At 49.1% G+C, this 16,484-nt stretch overlaps 2 protein-coding genes across 2 annotated transcripts; one reads left to right on the top strand and one right to left on the bottom strand.

Annotated features, from left to right (window-relative positions):
* Positions 1-3,495: 3,495 nt before the first annotated feature.
* Positions 3,496-5,275, bottom strand: LOC125533163 (F-box/FBD/LRR-repeat protein At5g56420-like). Its single transcript, XM_048696918.1, has 4 exons — positions 4,538-5,275; positions 4,328-4,468; positions 3,960-4,094; positions 3,496-3,876 (listed from the first exon to the last, which is right to left on the bottom strand). Exons 1-4 carry the CDS (start codon positions 5,273-5,275, stop codon positions 3,496-3,498), a joined length of 1,395 nt encoding a protein of 464 aa, XP_048552875.1.
* Positions 5,276-7,521: 2,246 nt separating this feature from the next.
* LOC125530635 (70 kDa peptidyl-prolyl isomerase-like) lies at positions 7,522-13,679 on the top strand. The gene is made up of 3 exons (XM_048695021.1): positions 7,522-7,943; positions 8,037-8,123; positions 13,243-13,679. The coding sequence occupies exons 1-3, from the start codon at positions 7,838-7,840 to the stop codon at positions 13,332-13,334; spliced, it is 285 nt and encodes a 94-aa protein (XP_048550978.1). The 5' UTR covers positions 7,522-7,837; the 3' UTR covers positions 13,335-13,679.
* Positions 13,680-16,484: the final 2,805 nt, after the last annotated feature.

A 16,484-nucleotide genomic window follows, 5' to 3' on the forward strand; every position in this document is an offset into this window, starting at 1 on the left:
GGAGGCGGAGGCGGTCTTGGCGGTAGCGCTGCCGCTAGCACTGACGACCTAGGCTTTGGCCGTCTTGGCGGTCACGACCTCCGCAGTGCTCGATGATCCTTGTGTGGTGATGATGCTTGAGATGACTTGTGTGTGGTGATGATCATTTAGATGACTTGTGTGCTTCTCTATATGCTTATGTTGGTTGTGATGATGTTCATTTAGAGACTTGCGTGTGATGATGCTTATGCATATATTGTTGTGATGGTGTCGGATGATATCCCGTTGTGTTTTATATGTCTATCTCATCATATATATCTGCTGATATGTGCTGCAATTTGAATTGAATTGATCTGAAAACAAACAGAAAAAAGAAAAAGAAAAAGCAAAAGCAAACTATGCCGACGGCATAGCTGTCGGCATAGGGCTAGCGTGAGCTCCCAGTAGCTGACACGTGGGCGCCTATGCCGACGGCATAGCCGTCGGCTTAGTTTAAAACTGTGCCGACGGCTAGGCCGTCGGCATAGGCGCCCACGTGTCAGCTACTGGGAGCTCTGTATGAAGGACTATGCCGACGGCCAGGCCGTCGGCTTAGTTTCAAATTATGCCGACGGCCCGGCCGTCGGCATAGACCTGGTCCTAGAGGAGCTGCTGGTCGCCACGTGGCACCCCTATGCCGATGGTCTAGCCGTCGGCATAGGTGTTGTTGGAAATATGCCCTAGAGGCAATAATAAAAGCATTATTATTATATTTCCTTGTTCATGATAATTGTCTTTATTCATGCTATAATTGTGTTATCCGGAAATCGTAATACATGTGTGAATAACAGACACCAACATGTCCCTAGTAAGCCTCTAGTTGACTAGCTCGTTGATCAATAGATAGTCATGGTTTCCTGACTATGGACATTGGATGTCATTGATAACGAGATCACATCATTAGGAGAATGATGTGATGGACAAGACCCAATCCTAAACTTAGCACAAGATCGTATAGTTCGTTTGCTAGAGTTTTCCAATGTCAAGTATCTTTTCCTTAGACCATGAGATCGTGTAACTCCCGGATACCGTAGGGGTGCTTTGGGTATGCCAAACGTCACAACGTAACTGGGTGACTATAAAGGTATACTATGGGTATCTCCGAAAGTGTCTGTTGGGTGACATGGATCAAGACTGGGATTTGTCACACCGTATGACGGAGAGGTATCACTGGGCCCACTCGGTAATGCATCATCATAATGAGCTCAAAGTGACCAAGTGTCTGGTCACGGGATCATGCATTGCGGTACGAGTAAAGTGACTTGCCGGTAACGAGATTGAACGAGGTATTGGGATACCGACGATCGAATCTCGGGCAAGTAACATATCGATAGACAAAGGGAATTGCGTACGGGGTTGATTGAATCCTCGACATCGTGGTTCATCCGATGAGATCATCGTGGAGCATGTGGGAGCCAACATGGGTATCCAGATCCCGCTGTTGGTTATTGACCGGAGAGTCGTCTCGGTCATGTCTGCTTGTCTCGGGAACCCGTAGGGTCTACACACTTAAGGTTCGGTGACGCTAGGGTTATGAAGGTATGTATATGCAGAAACCCGAATGTTGTTCGGAGTCCCGGATGAGATCCCGGACGTCACAAGGAGTTCCGAAATGGTCCGGAGGTAAAGAATTATATATAGGAAGTGCTGTTTCGGGCGTCGGGACAAGTTTCGGGGTTATCGGTATTGTACCGGGACCACCGGAGGGGTCCCGTGGGCCCACCGGGTGGGGCCACCTGTCCCGGGGGGCCACATGGGCTTAAATAGGAGGGAACCCAGCCCATAGTGGGCTGGGGCGCCACCCCCTATAGGCCCATGCGCCTAGGGTTCCACCATGGAAGAGTCCATGTGGTGGAAGGCACCCCTAGGTGCCTTGGGGGGGAGGGAAACCTCCCCTTGGCCGCCGCCCCCCCTAGTAGATCTCATCTACTAGGGCCGGCGCCCCCCCCCCATGGCACCCCTATATATAGTGGGGGGAGAGGAGGGATTTCATACCAGCCCCTGGCGCCTCCATCTCCCCCCGTTACGTCTCTCCCTCGTAGTCTTGGCGAAGCCCTGCTTCTGTGACGCCCTGCATCCACCACCACGCCGTCGTGCTGCTGGATCTTCACCAACCTCTCCTTCCCCCTTGCTGGATCAAGAAGGAGGAGACGTCTCCCGTCCCGTACGTGTGTTGAACGCGGAGGTGCCGTCCGTTCGGCGCTGGTCATCGGTGATTTGGATCACGTCGAGTACGACTACATCATCACCGTTCTTTTGAACGCTTCCGTGCGCGATCTACAAAGGTATGTAGATGCATTAGATGGCTCGTTGCTAGATGAACTCCTAGATGATCTTGGTGAAACGAGTAGGAAAATTTTTGTTTTCTGCAACGTTCCCCAACAGGTTTTGACTAAGCCGACGGCTAGGCCGTCGGCATAGGGGTGCCACGTGGCTATCAGTCATTGGGCAGACTTGACAGCGGCCGCCGTTAAGCGTGATAGTTGCCGACGGCCAGGGCCGTCGGCATAGATGTACGGCCCCCGTCGGCGTATCATATATGCCGACGGCCTCCCTGGCTATGCCGACACATATGTTGCCGACGGCCCTATGCCGACGGGGGCCGTCGGCATAGGTCTACCCCGACGGGACTCAGGCCTATGCCGACGGCCCTTGCCGTTGGCATAGGTGGCGATTCCGGTAGTGAACTGCCATACGAATTGTACTCTCACAAACGAATGCAAGAGGGCAGGATCTTCACTTCATGTAGCCTATCTAGCATCAGTACACATCATGCATCAGCGTTCCATCTTATTTCTTTCGCATATCCACAGCAATTTGACAAACCAATTATAGAGTCAAGGGAGGCTGCCCTGTGTTGGCAGCTCTCACCAACTTCTGCGTGCCTCCCTACACTACACCCCGCTCTCATCACTCTGCTGCTCATCATGAAATACATATTTTTATTTACCTTCCAAGAAAAACTATGTCAACAGATTGACCAGGCTTTGATCAGAGCAGTACTTCAACACCGGGCTGGAATCAAAAAGAAACTCCTTGCTTCCAAGATGAGGCCCCTTTTTTCGGGTTCTGGCTGAAGTGATAGACCCGTGCTCCAAGTAGTTGATGTAAACTGGAGAACATCACACAACAACCTGATTTTGCGAGTTGCGACTATGTTCCACGCACATCTTACCATTGAGCAAGGGGGGCTGATACCTGATAACACCTTGTTTAAACCAACTGAATGACCTTACAAATATCTTGACCTGAGAAGGCCCCGGCAAGTCTGATGGCTTCATAAAATGAATTGACTGGCAGAGTCCAGAAGCCACACAGATCTGTATTTTCTCATCAAATAAGTGCAACAAAGGTGACATGCACAAGATGGTTACAATTACAACAGAACTAAAATCACGAATAGCACATGTAACAACTGTCGTAAGGTTCCAAAATAATGCAAGCTTAAATAAGTTACAAAGGTGACAACAAACAAAACTAGGACAAAGTATGAAATTGGTAAGGATGCCTCCTTACAAAGGGATCAACTAGATCCAAATCATGGACACCAAAATCCTTAATGCTGCGATGAGACCGATCTGGTGTAAAATGTAGACGAGCACCTCCGGAGGCCTTGTTATCCAGCTGAAGCATCTTACGTTGTTGTGCAAAAAACTCCTCATTGTAATCTTGTGGATTAACCTTTAGAGTCATTAACTCTCGCATTTTCGCGTTTCTTATAAAGAATGTGGCAAAGTTAACATGTGACTTGATGCCCTCATAATATTCCCAAACAAATGTCTTCAGACGAATGTCGAGAGATCTTATAAGAGTTTGATGCTTACGACGCCACGAGTTGGTTTTCCCAGATCCTATTGACTGAAAAGAGCATAGATAGATAAACACAATGAGGACATTAAGTGGATCAAATGAGCACTGAACCATGGTAGAAGAATTGTCACCTCAATGTACAACTTTTCCAAGCATGGAAAGCATCTCATCAAGTTAATAACAACATCCAAACTAAGAGCACTCATGTCAATAGCTAAAATCTTAACAGTGCACACTGTTTTCGTCAGGCTATGAACACGCAATCCCTTCATGAAGCATGGAAGACGACATTAGACCATCTATAAGTGCGGATAGTATGTAATTCATCTGATGAACACAAAAATGCAGATAAGAAGGCAAGTAGGAAGGCTATAGCTACCTGAATAAGCGTCGATTCAACGAACACGAGTGTGGTATTACAATTAGAATAGAGGCAGCCTAAAGTCTTCAGTTTAGGCGCGGAGACTACCGATATATGCAGGTACTCATGGAAACCAGCGTGTTGAAAATTTTCAAGACAGGGGGCATTCTCAATGACGAGCTCCCCAATTTTGAGCACTTTATGATAATTATAAGCTCTCACGCCTACGCCTCTAAGAGTAATCGAGTTGATTCGGAGACAGCGGAAGCCAGAGCAATTCTGAATCAGCAAACACTCAGTGCGGCAAGAAGCAATCATGGCGTGCAGTGTGGATTCGGAGATGGTGACCCGCTCAAGCGCGAGCTTCTGAAGCTTAGGGAAGCGAAGCCCCTGAATGGTGCTGTGGGGGAGGTGGCACTCTCCTATGGTGGCAACACGGAGGGTGTCTGAGAAGCGGAAGGCGGCTTCGGGCGGCGGTTGTGGTGTCGCTGGTGGGTACAGCAATCTGTAGTTGTAGCTGCACAGCTCAAGCTCGTGGAGGTTGTCAAGGGCCGGGGACCGGAGCCAGGCGTCCGCGGTGGTGGCTCGACCGCCCCAGAGGTGGTAGACGGGTGCGGAGAAGCGGCGACCGGGGCCCGGGTGGGCGGCGAGGACACGCGACACGACGGAGTTGAAGTCGTCCGGGTGGTCGCAGAGCGAGCCATGATCGAGGTTGAGCGGGGCTGAGCGCCAGAGATGGCGCCACCGGGAGGAGAGGATCTGGGTGCGTGCGCCTTCCCTGGTGGGGAGGAGCGAGACGATGTCCCCGAGGACGCCGTCGGGGAGGCCGCTGAGGCGGTCCTCCGCCGTAGATTCCGAGGCGTGCCCTTCTGCAGTCGCTGCCGCGACCGCCGTTTCCATCTCCATCGTACGCGGCCTGAGCGAGACGGCGTCGAGAAGGTCACTGATGCGGTCACCGCCGGCGCCTCCTCCGTCCCCAGCCGCTATGGGAAGAGCAGGTTCTGGACAGGGCGCCTCTGTAGCTGGGGTAGCCGGTGCTTTCCTCTTCCTCGATCTAGGAGCAGGAGCGGCTGCCTCCATCCCCATGGTTGGCGGTTTGTGCGGCGGCGAGGGAAGAGCACGCCGAGAAGAAGTAGGCGATGGGTATCTAGGTTTTTTGTAGGGGTGCACGTCCAGACTTGGGCGCATTGCGAGCCAAACCAGTAGTACGTAACAAGATGAAACCAAAGCCCACGGTGAAGCCGGTCTGCCAAACAATTGCTGATTGTTCTGATGAAAAAAAAAAACAAATGCTGCTGATGATTCTAAAAAAATCAACTGTTCCTTTTCTTTGACAAACTTCTCCTCCTTTAGAGCATCTCCAACAGGCGCGCGTGAAATATCCGGCGGACTGGATAAACCGCCAGTTTGGCGCGCGCGAGAGGACGCGCGGAGCGCTCCAGCAGGCACTTGAAAGTTGGCGCGTGAAAAAATTGGCGCGCGCGGGGAAAAAGCGGCAGCGCGCAATAGTTTGGCGCGAGGCGCCAAACGCGCTGGTTAAAAGCCACGCGCATGTGCTCGCCAACCGCCACGTTTTCCCTACCGCCGCGCCTTCTTCCTCGCCTCTTCCAGCGCCCCGCCGCCGCCGCGCCTTCTCCCCTCACCTCTTCTAACGCTCCGCCATGCTTCGGTTGTTCGACGCGTTTACGTCGTCGGACTACACCACCGAGGAGGACGGGCAGTTTCATCTATTTTTATTTAGCATTGTTTTATCTATTTTTATTTAGCATCATATGAACTTGCTTGTGGTTTAGGGCTTGAACTATGCTATCAATTTGAACTGTGTGTTGTTTCAGAAAAAAAAATTCCAAGCGTCGGCTGGTCGTGCGCGCGCTGGATTTTGTAGTGCCTGGTGAAGCTTGCCCGGTCTTGCCGGCCGGCGGCGTCGGCGTCTGTGGGCGTCGTTTAACCTCCTTGGAGGCGTCGTTGTGGAGTGCCACACCCTCTTACACCTTCGGATCTTGCTCTTCGGGTGAAAGCCTAAGACCCGGTTGGGTGGGGCGACGGCGTCGACATTGTCGCTTCCCTCTTTGGGGCGTCGCCTCGAAGAGCTTCGGATCCCGTTTGCACGCTTCATGGGCTGGACGCTCGCGGCATTGCGGTCGGCTGGTGTCCGTTTGGCAATGCGGATGTTGCGCGGCTTCCTGTTTTGTGGCAACGATGGTGGCTTCGGGCGGAGTCAGGTTTGCTGATGGTTCTTGGTAGTCGATCTCTTCCGGCGTGTTCTAGGAGTAGCCGCTCTGGCGCTGGCTCGGCGCAAGCCCAACGCTTTTCTCCTGTAATGCTCGTCGACAGAGTCGGAGCTGCCTGGTCGCCGGCGCGTGTGGCTGACTGTTTGGCATCGGCGCCGGCGCAAACCTCGACGCTTGTTTGCGGTGAGGGCTTCTTCGGTGGTCGTCGATGGTGGAGTCGGAGTCACCCTCGCGGAGGCATGATGACGATGACGCCGGGCAGCAGCCTCGACGATGCTTTTCTCCTCGGCAGCGTGTGTCCGTTCTTGTGTGGGTTGCCAGATCACCCTGTGTGCCTTGTTTCTGCGGACCAGTTATGACGATTTTCGCCCAATTTTTCGTTTATTAACCGGGCAATTCTCTTCGAGCTTATTTAATGAATGGGGCCCGTTTCGAAAAAAAATGCTTTGAAGCTAGGATCGCCCGGCACGGGATAGCGCTGTGGAGGACCTGCCATATAAAAATTCTGATCTTGGCTGGGCATTCTAGACAGCAAATCAAGTTCCACTTCTCATCCAGCACTGAAGATCCCGTATTTGTATGAATCATATGACCAAACTGAAAATTCCATTCAACTTGGTAAGCTGAGCGTACTGAAAAAAAATCAACTGTTCCTAATGGTTAATCACTGTCGTCATTAGGGTCCATCGACCGATAGGGCGCTTTGCTTTATGCTCAAATCAACTACGTATGTTTTACGCAAATCATGCCACTAGCAAGGTGTATTACTTTCTTGATTGAAGATGATACCACTACTAGAAAAAACCTTATACACAGAAGTTTATCAGTAGCGCGGTTTAAAAATGGACGCTACTGCTAATTAGTAGTGGCGGGGGTATAAAAACCGTGCTAATACTAAGTTGATAGTAGTAGCGAGGGTTATAAACCCGTGCTGCTACTAAATGGTCTCCAACAATACCCCCAGGATAGGCCATAGTAGTAGCGAGGGGCATAAACCGGCGCTACTAGTAAAAAGTAGTAGTAGCGCAGGTAAGACCCCCACGCTACTACTAAGCGTGTCCACCCCGGCCCGGTCCACACTCCCACCCCACCAACCGTCCCACACCACCAACCCCCCGTCTGTCTCAGAAAAAAAAAACACGCAGCCCGAATCCCCAACCTCCTCTCCTCTCCCAACTCACTCGCCAGCTCCTCCTCCACCGCGGCCCCGATCCAGATCCCCTCCACCGCGGCCTCCTTCCACCTCCTCTCCTCTCCAAACGGCATGGCCGGCTTCCCGGGGGCCGGTGGCTACGACGCCATGGCCGGATCCGGCGATGACGAGGACGAGGAGGCCATGAAGAGCCTCTACGCTGGCGCGGCCCCCGCCCCCGCGGAGGAGTAGGAGGAGGTCGACGAGTGGTACGCCGTCGCGGTGATGATGGCAGGGGAGGAGAGGGGGATCGGGAAGGAGGGGCTGCGGAAGAGGCTGGTCAGGGAGGGGGAGGGGCCGCAGCTCCCCCGCGCCGGCGACGAGGTCGAAGGTAACACGCCCTCCTCGCTCGCTGCTTATCCGGCGTGGATGGGTTCGATTGGGTTGACTTGGGCGTTGACTTGGTTCTTCGTTTGTCCCGCAGTGCACTACACGGGGATGCTGGCGGACGGCACCAAGTTCGACTCCAGCCGGGATCGCGACGCCCCATTCAGGTTCACCCTCGGCCAAGGTACCGCCGCGCTCTGAGTCTGACTGACAGTCAACTCCTCCTCCTCTGCTTCTTCTCAACTGAATCTTTTGCAGCTAGTTAGGATCGGAACTTTGTAGATTAGGGGTACACGTTTACGACTAGCAACCAGGCAGATTGGCAGCAAATCTGGCATTTACAACGCTCACGCTTACAAGGGCTCATTAGGATCCAGTTTAGTGTGATTCAAGGTTTCAAATAGCGGCTGCTACCCCCGCTATTGCGGTAGCACTCCCCTAGCGCTATCTCTTTTGTGTTGCGTTATGATATAGCGGCTTTGGCATGATTCATCCGCTATTGCGTGTGTCAGAGCGATATTGCGGGCGCTATAGCGTTTTTGTGTTGCGGGAATAGCGCTCTGGCTACATAAACTTTGTTAGACACCAGTCGCCGGTGCTAGCATGTGTCTTGTCCAACCTTCAATCGTCAGCGCCTGCATGCGTCTGATGCTACTGCCCAAGCTCCAGTTCATGACTACTATTGGTTCTGCTGCATGTCAAGTTGTCAAGGAACCAAAATGCTGCTAACCCTCTACACACTGGAAAGTGGATGGCCTCTCTCGAACCAAACAAAACTGCTGCTACACGTGCTCATGTCTTTCCAAGTTGGTTAATTTGAGATGGTGCTACCGGCCAGATAGGTTATTTAATTCAAAATATTTGAGCGTAACTGTGTAAGCCTTGATGCATGAGGACCATATATTTTCTTGTAACGCCCCGGATCCGTTGCGCCAGGTGCCCGCCAGTTATTCGTCGTTGTTGCCTTGTCTTGTGCTTGCGTGTTGCATTTTGCCATGTCATCATCTGCATTTCATATCATGTCATCTTGTGCATTTCATTTTGCATACGTGTTCGTCTCATGCATCCGAGTATTTTCCCCGTTGTCCGTTTTGCAATCCGGCACTCCTATGTCCTCCGGCGCCCCTTTTACCTTGATTCGTGAGTGGCCGAAAAATGTTCTCGGAATAGGTTGAAACTTGGCATGCGGTCTTATTATAGTGTAGACAGAGCGCTTGTCAAGTTTCGCCGCATTCGGAGTTCGTTTGACTTCCCAACCATTAAACATATAGCGGCATTGTGGCCGGTTTAATTGTCGAACGTTTTCGGTCTTCGAAAAACGTTGTCGGGCCGCACACCTTCCCTCTCCTCTCAGCCCAACCTCTTTTCACAACCCACCTGCAGCCCTCCTAAACTTTCCCCTCCGTTCCGGACCGTCAGATCGCGATCGGAGGCTCCGAAACGCTCCCAAAACCCCCCCTAAACCCTAACCTAGCCCCTCCTACCTATAAATGGACACCCCCACGTCCATTTTCGGGCTAAACCTACCTCTAGCCTTCTCCTCCTTGATTTCCGCGCCAGCCCAACCATCCAGCCACCGCCCCCCTCCTTGGATCCGCCGCCGGCGAACCCACCGCCGCCACTTGGCAAGCCACAAGTGGCTACGCCGCCACCAGCCGCCCCTGCAATCCACTCCCGCTTCGCCACGTGCCTCCCCAGTGCCCCACCTCACCGCGGCCCGCCAGGCCCGCAACAGGCCCGCCCGAGCCCATCGGGGCCCAGGGCAGCCCGCGCGAGCCGCCGCCAGCCTCCTCCGCTCGCTCGTGCCCGAGCTCCCTTGCGTGCTCGCCCGCGCCCCGATCCTCGCCGCCGGAAACCTAGCGCCGCCCCGCACGCGCGCCGGATCCCGTCTCACCGACCCCGCCACCGGTAAGCCTCGCCGCTGCCCCGCCAGGTCGCGCCGCCCCCGTCCGGCTGCATCCTCTCTCTCCCTGACCCCGTCTCTCTCTCTCTCTCTCGCACAGGGTAGCCGTTCCCATCGCCGGAGTTAGTCGTCGCCGGCCTCCTCGCCCTTGGTCTTCACCGGGAACGGAATCCCCGGGTTCGGATCCGGCCAGATCCGGCCATCCCCGGCCTCCTCCGCCCCTCCCCGCGCCTCGCTGGACTTCCCCGAACCACCGGAGCTCCATTGCCGCCGTGTTGACTTTTTCCCCAAAGGTCGTTTTCTGCCAGGTCCCAAAATATTTGCACTCTGGTCCTCTGTTCATCGCATCATAACTCTGCATCCGCTGCTCCGTTTCGTGCGTGTAATATGTCAAATTGTTCGTCTCGACGAGTACTTCATTTCATTCCATTGCATCATGTTCATTTGAGCTCATCTAGATGCCCTAATCATCGTTGCAAGAGTGCTATATGATGTTAATCTGCTGAAACTGTTATAACTTGATGATTTGTCATTTTTGTTGCATTTGATGTGTGCATCTTATGAGCATGAGCTCTACATGTGTTTTGAAGTATGCCGTGCCATCTTTGATGTGGTGCAATCCATTCTTCATGAAATGTCATGTATTGTTTGTTCCAAGCTTGCAAAGTAGCCTCCGTGATGTTTCTGATTCCAGGGACTTAGAATTTCACTAAGTCTTTGTCTGCTGTTATTTTTTATGCCATGTATTCATGTTGCTACAGTGAGATCGATGCATTTTTTGAGTATGTTCAGTAAGGATGTTTTGGACATATGGTTATGCTCTATCCATCCATGCCTCTTTTTGCATTTATGGAGCAACCTAGCTTGACTCAATCGAACTCTACTTTTGCTATAAAATGTTCCTGGCAGATTGTTTACATGTTATGCAATTTTGCCAAGGTTGTTGTAGTTGATCCTTGCATGCTATGTTGTTGTTCTTGCCATGCCTAGCTTCTATGCCATGTCTAGTTGCTGGGTGTATGCTTAGTTTGTCATGCAATGCCTCGTAGTGAGTGCATCGAGCTCGGAAACATGCCTACTTGTTACCTGTTTATGCCATGCTCCAGTTTTTCACCAAGTCTGAATCTGTTTATGTTTTTGCTATGTTCACATGCTTGCAATTGTATTTTTTGATCCCTTTTGGCTTATGGTCAGTAAGGGACTTTTGTTCTATGTAATTGGTAGATCCATGCCATGCCTTTGTTTGCCATGATAAGTTCCTGTAGCATGTTGTTTCATAGCTCTAAACATGTTAACCTGATGTTATTTCTGCCATGTCCTGAAATTCTGCTAAGTCTGTGAACCTGTTATTAATTGCAATCTTGCCATGTCCTTTTGAGTATGTTCTAGTGATTTCTGGAGATAGCTCAGTGTTCATGTTTTGACATGCCTTACCTGTACATCATGTCCATGCCTTTTGTTTTCATGTTATGGTGCTGTAGCTTGTTGTTTTGGTGCTTGCAATATGCCTAGTTGCTGTTTTGGACAACGTGTCCTTTAAACTTGTATAGAGTGTATGTGTTGAACCGTTGCTCCGTTTTGAGTGTGCCCTATATGAAACTTGCTTGGTTTTGCATGTAGTTTCATATTATCATGTTGCATCCCTGTTTTGAGGTGTTTGCTTGATGTTTGGATGCATTTTGCATCAATGCCATGTTTAACTGTTTTGCTCATATCTTCTAGGCCGTAGCTCCGAATCTAATGAACTTTATATGTAACTTGACTAGAATTTCGTGTAGATTCTCTTGGTGCATCTTAACTTGCTGTTTAACAACTTGAACATAAGGTTTGTTCAGATCTGGACAAACTTTGAAACTTGCATATGAGGACTTACCGGAGTTGTTCTATGTTGTTTCCGGCCTCATTTAAACTTGCTTTGATGTGTTGCTCTTGTTTGCATCGTCTCTTGCCATGAGTAGCTTCATGTAGCTTTGTCATGCATCATACTTGGTTGAGAATCATGCCTTGTTCATGTGTGGCGTGTTTACCATGTTGTGTGTTTCTTCTCGTTAGTTCCCGTTTCGTTGCGATCGTGAGGATTCGTTCGTCTACGCTTGGTTCGACTTCGTGGCTTCATCGTCTTCATGGACTCGTTCTTCTTCCTTGCGGGATTTCGGGCAAGATGACCGTCACCTTGGATCTCATTACTATCATTGCTATGCTAGTTTCTTTGTTCTATCGCTTTGCTGCGTTACCTACCATTTGCTGCTCAAGCCTCCCAAATTGCCATGAACCTCTAACCTTTGTCACCCTTCCTAGCAAACCGTTGTTTGGCTATGTTACCGCTTTTGCTCAGCCCCTCTTATAGCGTTGCTAGTTGCAGGTGAAGATGAAGATTGCTCCATGTTGGATTATGTTTATGTTGGGATATCACAATATCTCTTATATTATTAATGCATCTATATACTTGGTAAAGGGTGGAAGGCTCGGCCTTATGCCTGGTGTTTTGTTCCACTCTTGCCGCCCTAGTTTCCGTCATATCGGTATTATGTTCCCGGATTTTGCGTCCCTAACGCGGTTGGGTGATTTATGGGACCCCCTTGACAGTTCGCTTTGAATAAGACTCCTCCAGCAAGGCCCAACCTTGGTTTTACCATTTGCCTCACCACCACCTACTTTTCCCTTGGGAGTCGCTCTCTCGAGGGTCATCTTTATTTTAGCCCCCCCGGGCCAATGCTTGTCTAAGTGTTGGCCCAAACCGAGCGATGTTCGGCGCCCCCTGGGCAATCAGGGTCTATGCCAACCCGACGTCTTGCTCATCCGGTGTGCCCTGAGAACGAGATATGTGCAGCTCCTATCGGGATTTGTCGGCACAGCGGGCGGTCTTGCTGGTCTTGTTTTATTACTGTCGAAATGTCTTGTAGCCGGGATTCCGAGATTGATCGGGTCTTCCCGGGGAGAAGGAATATCCTTCGTTGATCGCGAGAGCTTATCATGGGCTAAGTTGGGACACCCCTGCAGGGTTTGAACTTTCGAAAGCCGTGCCCGCGGTTATGTGGCAGATGGGAATTTGTTAATATCCGGTTGTAGTAAACTTGAAGTAAACTCTTCTAAAATACACCAACCGTGTGTGTAACCGTGAGTGTCTCTTTTCGGGGTTGATCGAGAGGAGAACACGGTTTCTGGGTTATGTCTGACGTAAGTAGGAGTTCAGGATCACTTCTTGATCATTACTAGTTGACGACCGTTCCTTTGTTTCTCTTCTCGCTCTCATTTGCGTATGTTAGCCACCATACATGCTTAGTCGCTGCTGCAACCTCACCACTTTATCCCTTCCTTTCCCATTAAGCTTTGCTAGTCTTGATACCCATGGTAATGGGATTGCTGAGTCCTCGTGGCTCACAGATTACTACACCACCAGTTGCAGGTACAGGTTATGCGATGATCATGGTGCGAGAGCGATGCTTGCTTGCGTTGAGTTTTTCTTCTGCTTCTCCTTCGATCAGGGGATAGGTTCCAGGTCGGCATCCTGGGCTAGCAGGGTGGATATTGTTTGAGTTTCTGTTTATGATTCATCCGTAGTCGGATGTGGATCTTGTATGTTGTATTGTTGTATTCATGTGACATTGTATGTATTGGATGTATCCCCACTATTATGTAATGTTGATGTAATGATATCCACCTTGCAAAAGCGTCTCCAAGATGCGCTTCTATCCTTGATGGGACCCCCGAGTTCCTTTAGGATAGGATCGCATCTTGGGTGTGACATTTCTTTAGTGTTTAGACTATACCAACGAACTTTTGACCATTAAGATAACTTGTGTGCATTTAACTTAGTGACAAAGAGCCTAACGAATCGATCGGTGCCTTTTTCTTTTATATCTGCATTGCTGTTTGTAGCTAACAGTTAATCTTGTGCATTGGTCACTCAAGTGAGGATGAGAAGTTGTTGCTCATGCATGACTCATTCAAGTGACAAAGCTAAACTCAACCCTTGGCTTGTTACGTGAGCTCAAACTAGTGACTAGTGAGTGTTTCATGTACTGAACTTGGATTTACAGCCAGAGTCACCCCACGAACAGGCCCAATGTATGTACTGTAGATCTGAAAGTCCGCTTCTCCAATTCTTCTTATTTAAATGAGGCCAACTTTGTTCGAAGCAGAGTTGAGTTGAATGAATCATTAGGTTCGCTGGGATTCCACCTATTTGTGGTGTCCTTCCTCTAGCTGCTGACTATTATTGGGAATTATTACTAGTTCATGAACTATTATTGAATGAATCATTAAGTAGTATGTGTGTATGACAGGCCTGTTGTTGTGTTCATGTGAATATCATCATACTGTCGTGTGGTAATTTCGTAGCGGATCAATGTGTTGGATGATGGATCAATCTCTATATATCTGCTGTTGAATGGTTGCCCCGTGAATGGTTCTACGCTCTGCGATGAACAGATCATTGCGCGGCATGGCTTGTCGGCCTGTTCATGTAATGTGTTTATTTTAACTCAGTTCAGTCCATTTTATTTTTTGCAGATAACGGATTGTAAACAATTTTGAGTTGCCCACAAGAGAAATAGAGGTTTGGAGTGACAATTGAAGCCGGCACAAACTGAAACTACCACGGGTTGCATGTGAAAATCCACCTTATGCATATATTCATTTATTTTTTAAGTTACTATTAAGAAAAACTCGAATATGAAAAAATCCACCTTCATTTTAATATTCTGCACGATATTGGATCATAGTTCACTTTTCATTTTATAGTTGTTTGCTTTGTGCTATTTAAATTACATATTGTAGTAAACTGAAAGATGCTCTTGTCTGGTCCTTGAATAAAATTCCACTAGGCCTATGCGCCGTTGGACGGGGGTCATCCTCCTGTTCTAAAAAAATGCGCAGTTGGACTAGGTTTCCTTTTGTTCAGTTAGAATCTTGATGTTTTGTTTCCCCTATAAGTTAGCTAACTTCCCTTTTCTTGATGAAATTGTCAGGAGTGATGCTTTCTTCATATGTAATTCTATCAGAGATATGTTCGATGTTCATGCAGAGCCATGGACCATTCTATTCTCTATGACCCCGGCGACGGAGGCTGCCAGGACGGAGCCGATGGCTCCGGCCAGGGAAGGGAAGGCAGATGGCGAGTGGGTCAATGTATTTGGGTGAGGAAACCATGATGTTCTTCTTTACTTGTTTTTTGAGGAAGCTGTAGCCTCCCGCATGCGCATGGTAGATTCAGTTGTGCAAGTGGGTAGTATCTTGATTTCCACTGGACATGTTGCCATGGAGCTGAAAACAATTGATGCTTTGCATAGGTTCATGGCCCTGCCATGTGCTTGCTCATGTCTATGTCCATGAGCAACAGCAAAAACAATCATTTAGTAGCATATCGTCTTAGACCTTAGTACTTGCCCTAGCAACTGGATATACCGGACTCTATAGTGCTAGTGCACTTTCATTTTTGTTAAATTTGTAAACCTGCCTGAGAAAACAGTAGCCGTCACTTAGCTTTTTGTTGGGTGCCTTATATAGGATGCACTTCCTCTATTACCGGACGACATCCACTAGGTTGATGATCCTAAACAGCCTGGGAGAGTGAATGCTTCAATGCTCATCACATACGTGTATGTAGAGTCTGGACTAGTTCATAATCTGTTTTCAACATTTGTACTACTAGATAAGTAGTAATTCTGAACAACTTTGTGGCTTGCAAAAACCAGATTGCAAGTAATTCTTAACATCTTTGTAGCTTGCAAGAACATATTTGAAATCAGTTGACACATGACCCCCGCGACAGAAGGCACTGATTAATGCTAATGATTTAGTAACTACAAATTTCTGTATTTTTCTTTGCCTTGTCCCGCCCAGCAATGTATTGTATTTGTCTTCCAAGACTGAACTTGGTGCCAAACATTGCGGCGCGAAGTAAACACACCACCCTGCCTGATGTGGTACTATATATAGTGAATAACCTAACAAGAAATCTGCTAAGACACAAAGTAATTTAGTTCACATATGCATTTCTGTGTTTCTTTTGGACTTTATGTTTTTCTATGCATTTGCCAAATCTATATATTTAGTTTGAATAAGAACTGAGGAATTAAGCATATATATTCGGCATGAGCCCCTTTAAATTGCTAGATGATAAGGAATCTTAACTTAATGGGTCTTGTGAATTGTAATATACTATTTAGTTTAACTGATGCAATTTGCGCACTAACAAGTTTTCACTTTCCCGACGTGGGCGCAGGGGTGATCGACGCTGACTAGCATGGCCCGATGGGCGTTGCTGTGAAGCACGGTGGCCACGTCGAACAGATGAACGTCCAGGTTTTTGACACCGGAGGTCTTCGAGGTGGAGGTCCTCGACGCCATCATCCGGGGGAAGGAGGATTCGGGTACATTGGCGTCTGAACTCGAAGCCTTGGTAGATACATCTAGAGAAGTGATTTGTTTAGGTTGGTGGTGGACCACTACGGGAGGTACTTCGATGATGGTTGTGTGTCTGATCTTAAATGGAATCCTGAGATGGTTCTGTGACATTGGTTTGCTTTGCAATGGACGTATTACCATTCATGAATACCACATCTAACTTTTATTTTTTTTTAATTCCTAAATTGTTAGTAGTAGCGTGGGTTAAAAGTGAGCGCTACTAGTAGTTAGGTT

The sequence above is a fragment of the Triticum urartu genome, chromosome 1 (assembly GCF_003073215.2).
Source record: "Triticum urartu cultivar G1812 chromosome 1, Tu2.1, whole genome shotgun sequence".
In the NCBI taxonomy this organism is placed as follows: domain Eukaryota; kingdom Viridiplantae; phylum Streptophyta; class Magnoliopsida; order Poales; family Poaceae; genus Triticum; species Triticum urartu.

Bases quoted from the DNA above. Each gene is read 5' to 3' on its own strand.
- LOC125533163 (XM_048696918.1), bottom strand. From the start codon at position 5,275: ATGGGGATGGAGGCAGCCGCTCCTGCTCCTAGATCGAGGAAGAGGAAA. The intron at 4,095-4,327 runs GCTGGTTTCCAT...TGCTTCATGAAG, and splicing joins GTCTTGAAAATTTTCAACAC to GGATTGCGTGTTCATAGCCT. The intron at 3,877-3,959 runs GTGACAATTCTT...TGCTCTTTTCAG, and splicing joins TGGAAAAGTTGTACATTGAG to TCAATAGGATCTGGGAAAAC.
- LOC125530635 (XM_048695021.1), top strand. From the start codon at position 7,838: ATGATGGCAGGGGAGGAGAGGGGGATCGGGAAGGAGGGGCTGCGGAAG. The intron at 7,944-8,036 runs GTAACACGCCCT...TTTGTCCCGCAG, and splicing joins CGCCGGCGACGAGGTCGAAG to TGCACTACACGGGGATGCTG. The intron at 8,124-13,242 runs GTACCGCCGCGC...CTACACCACCAG, and splicing joins CAGGTTCACCCTCGGCCAAG to TTGCAGGTACAGGTTATGCG.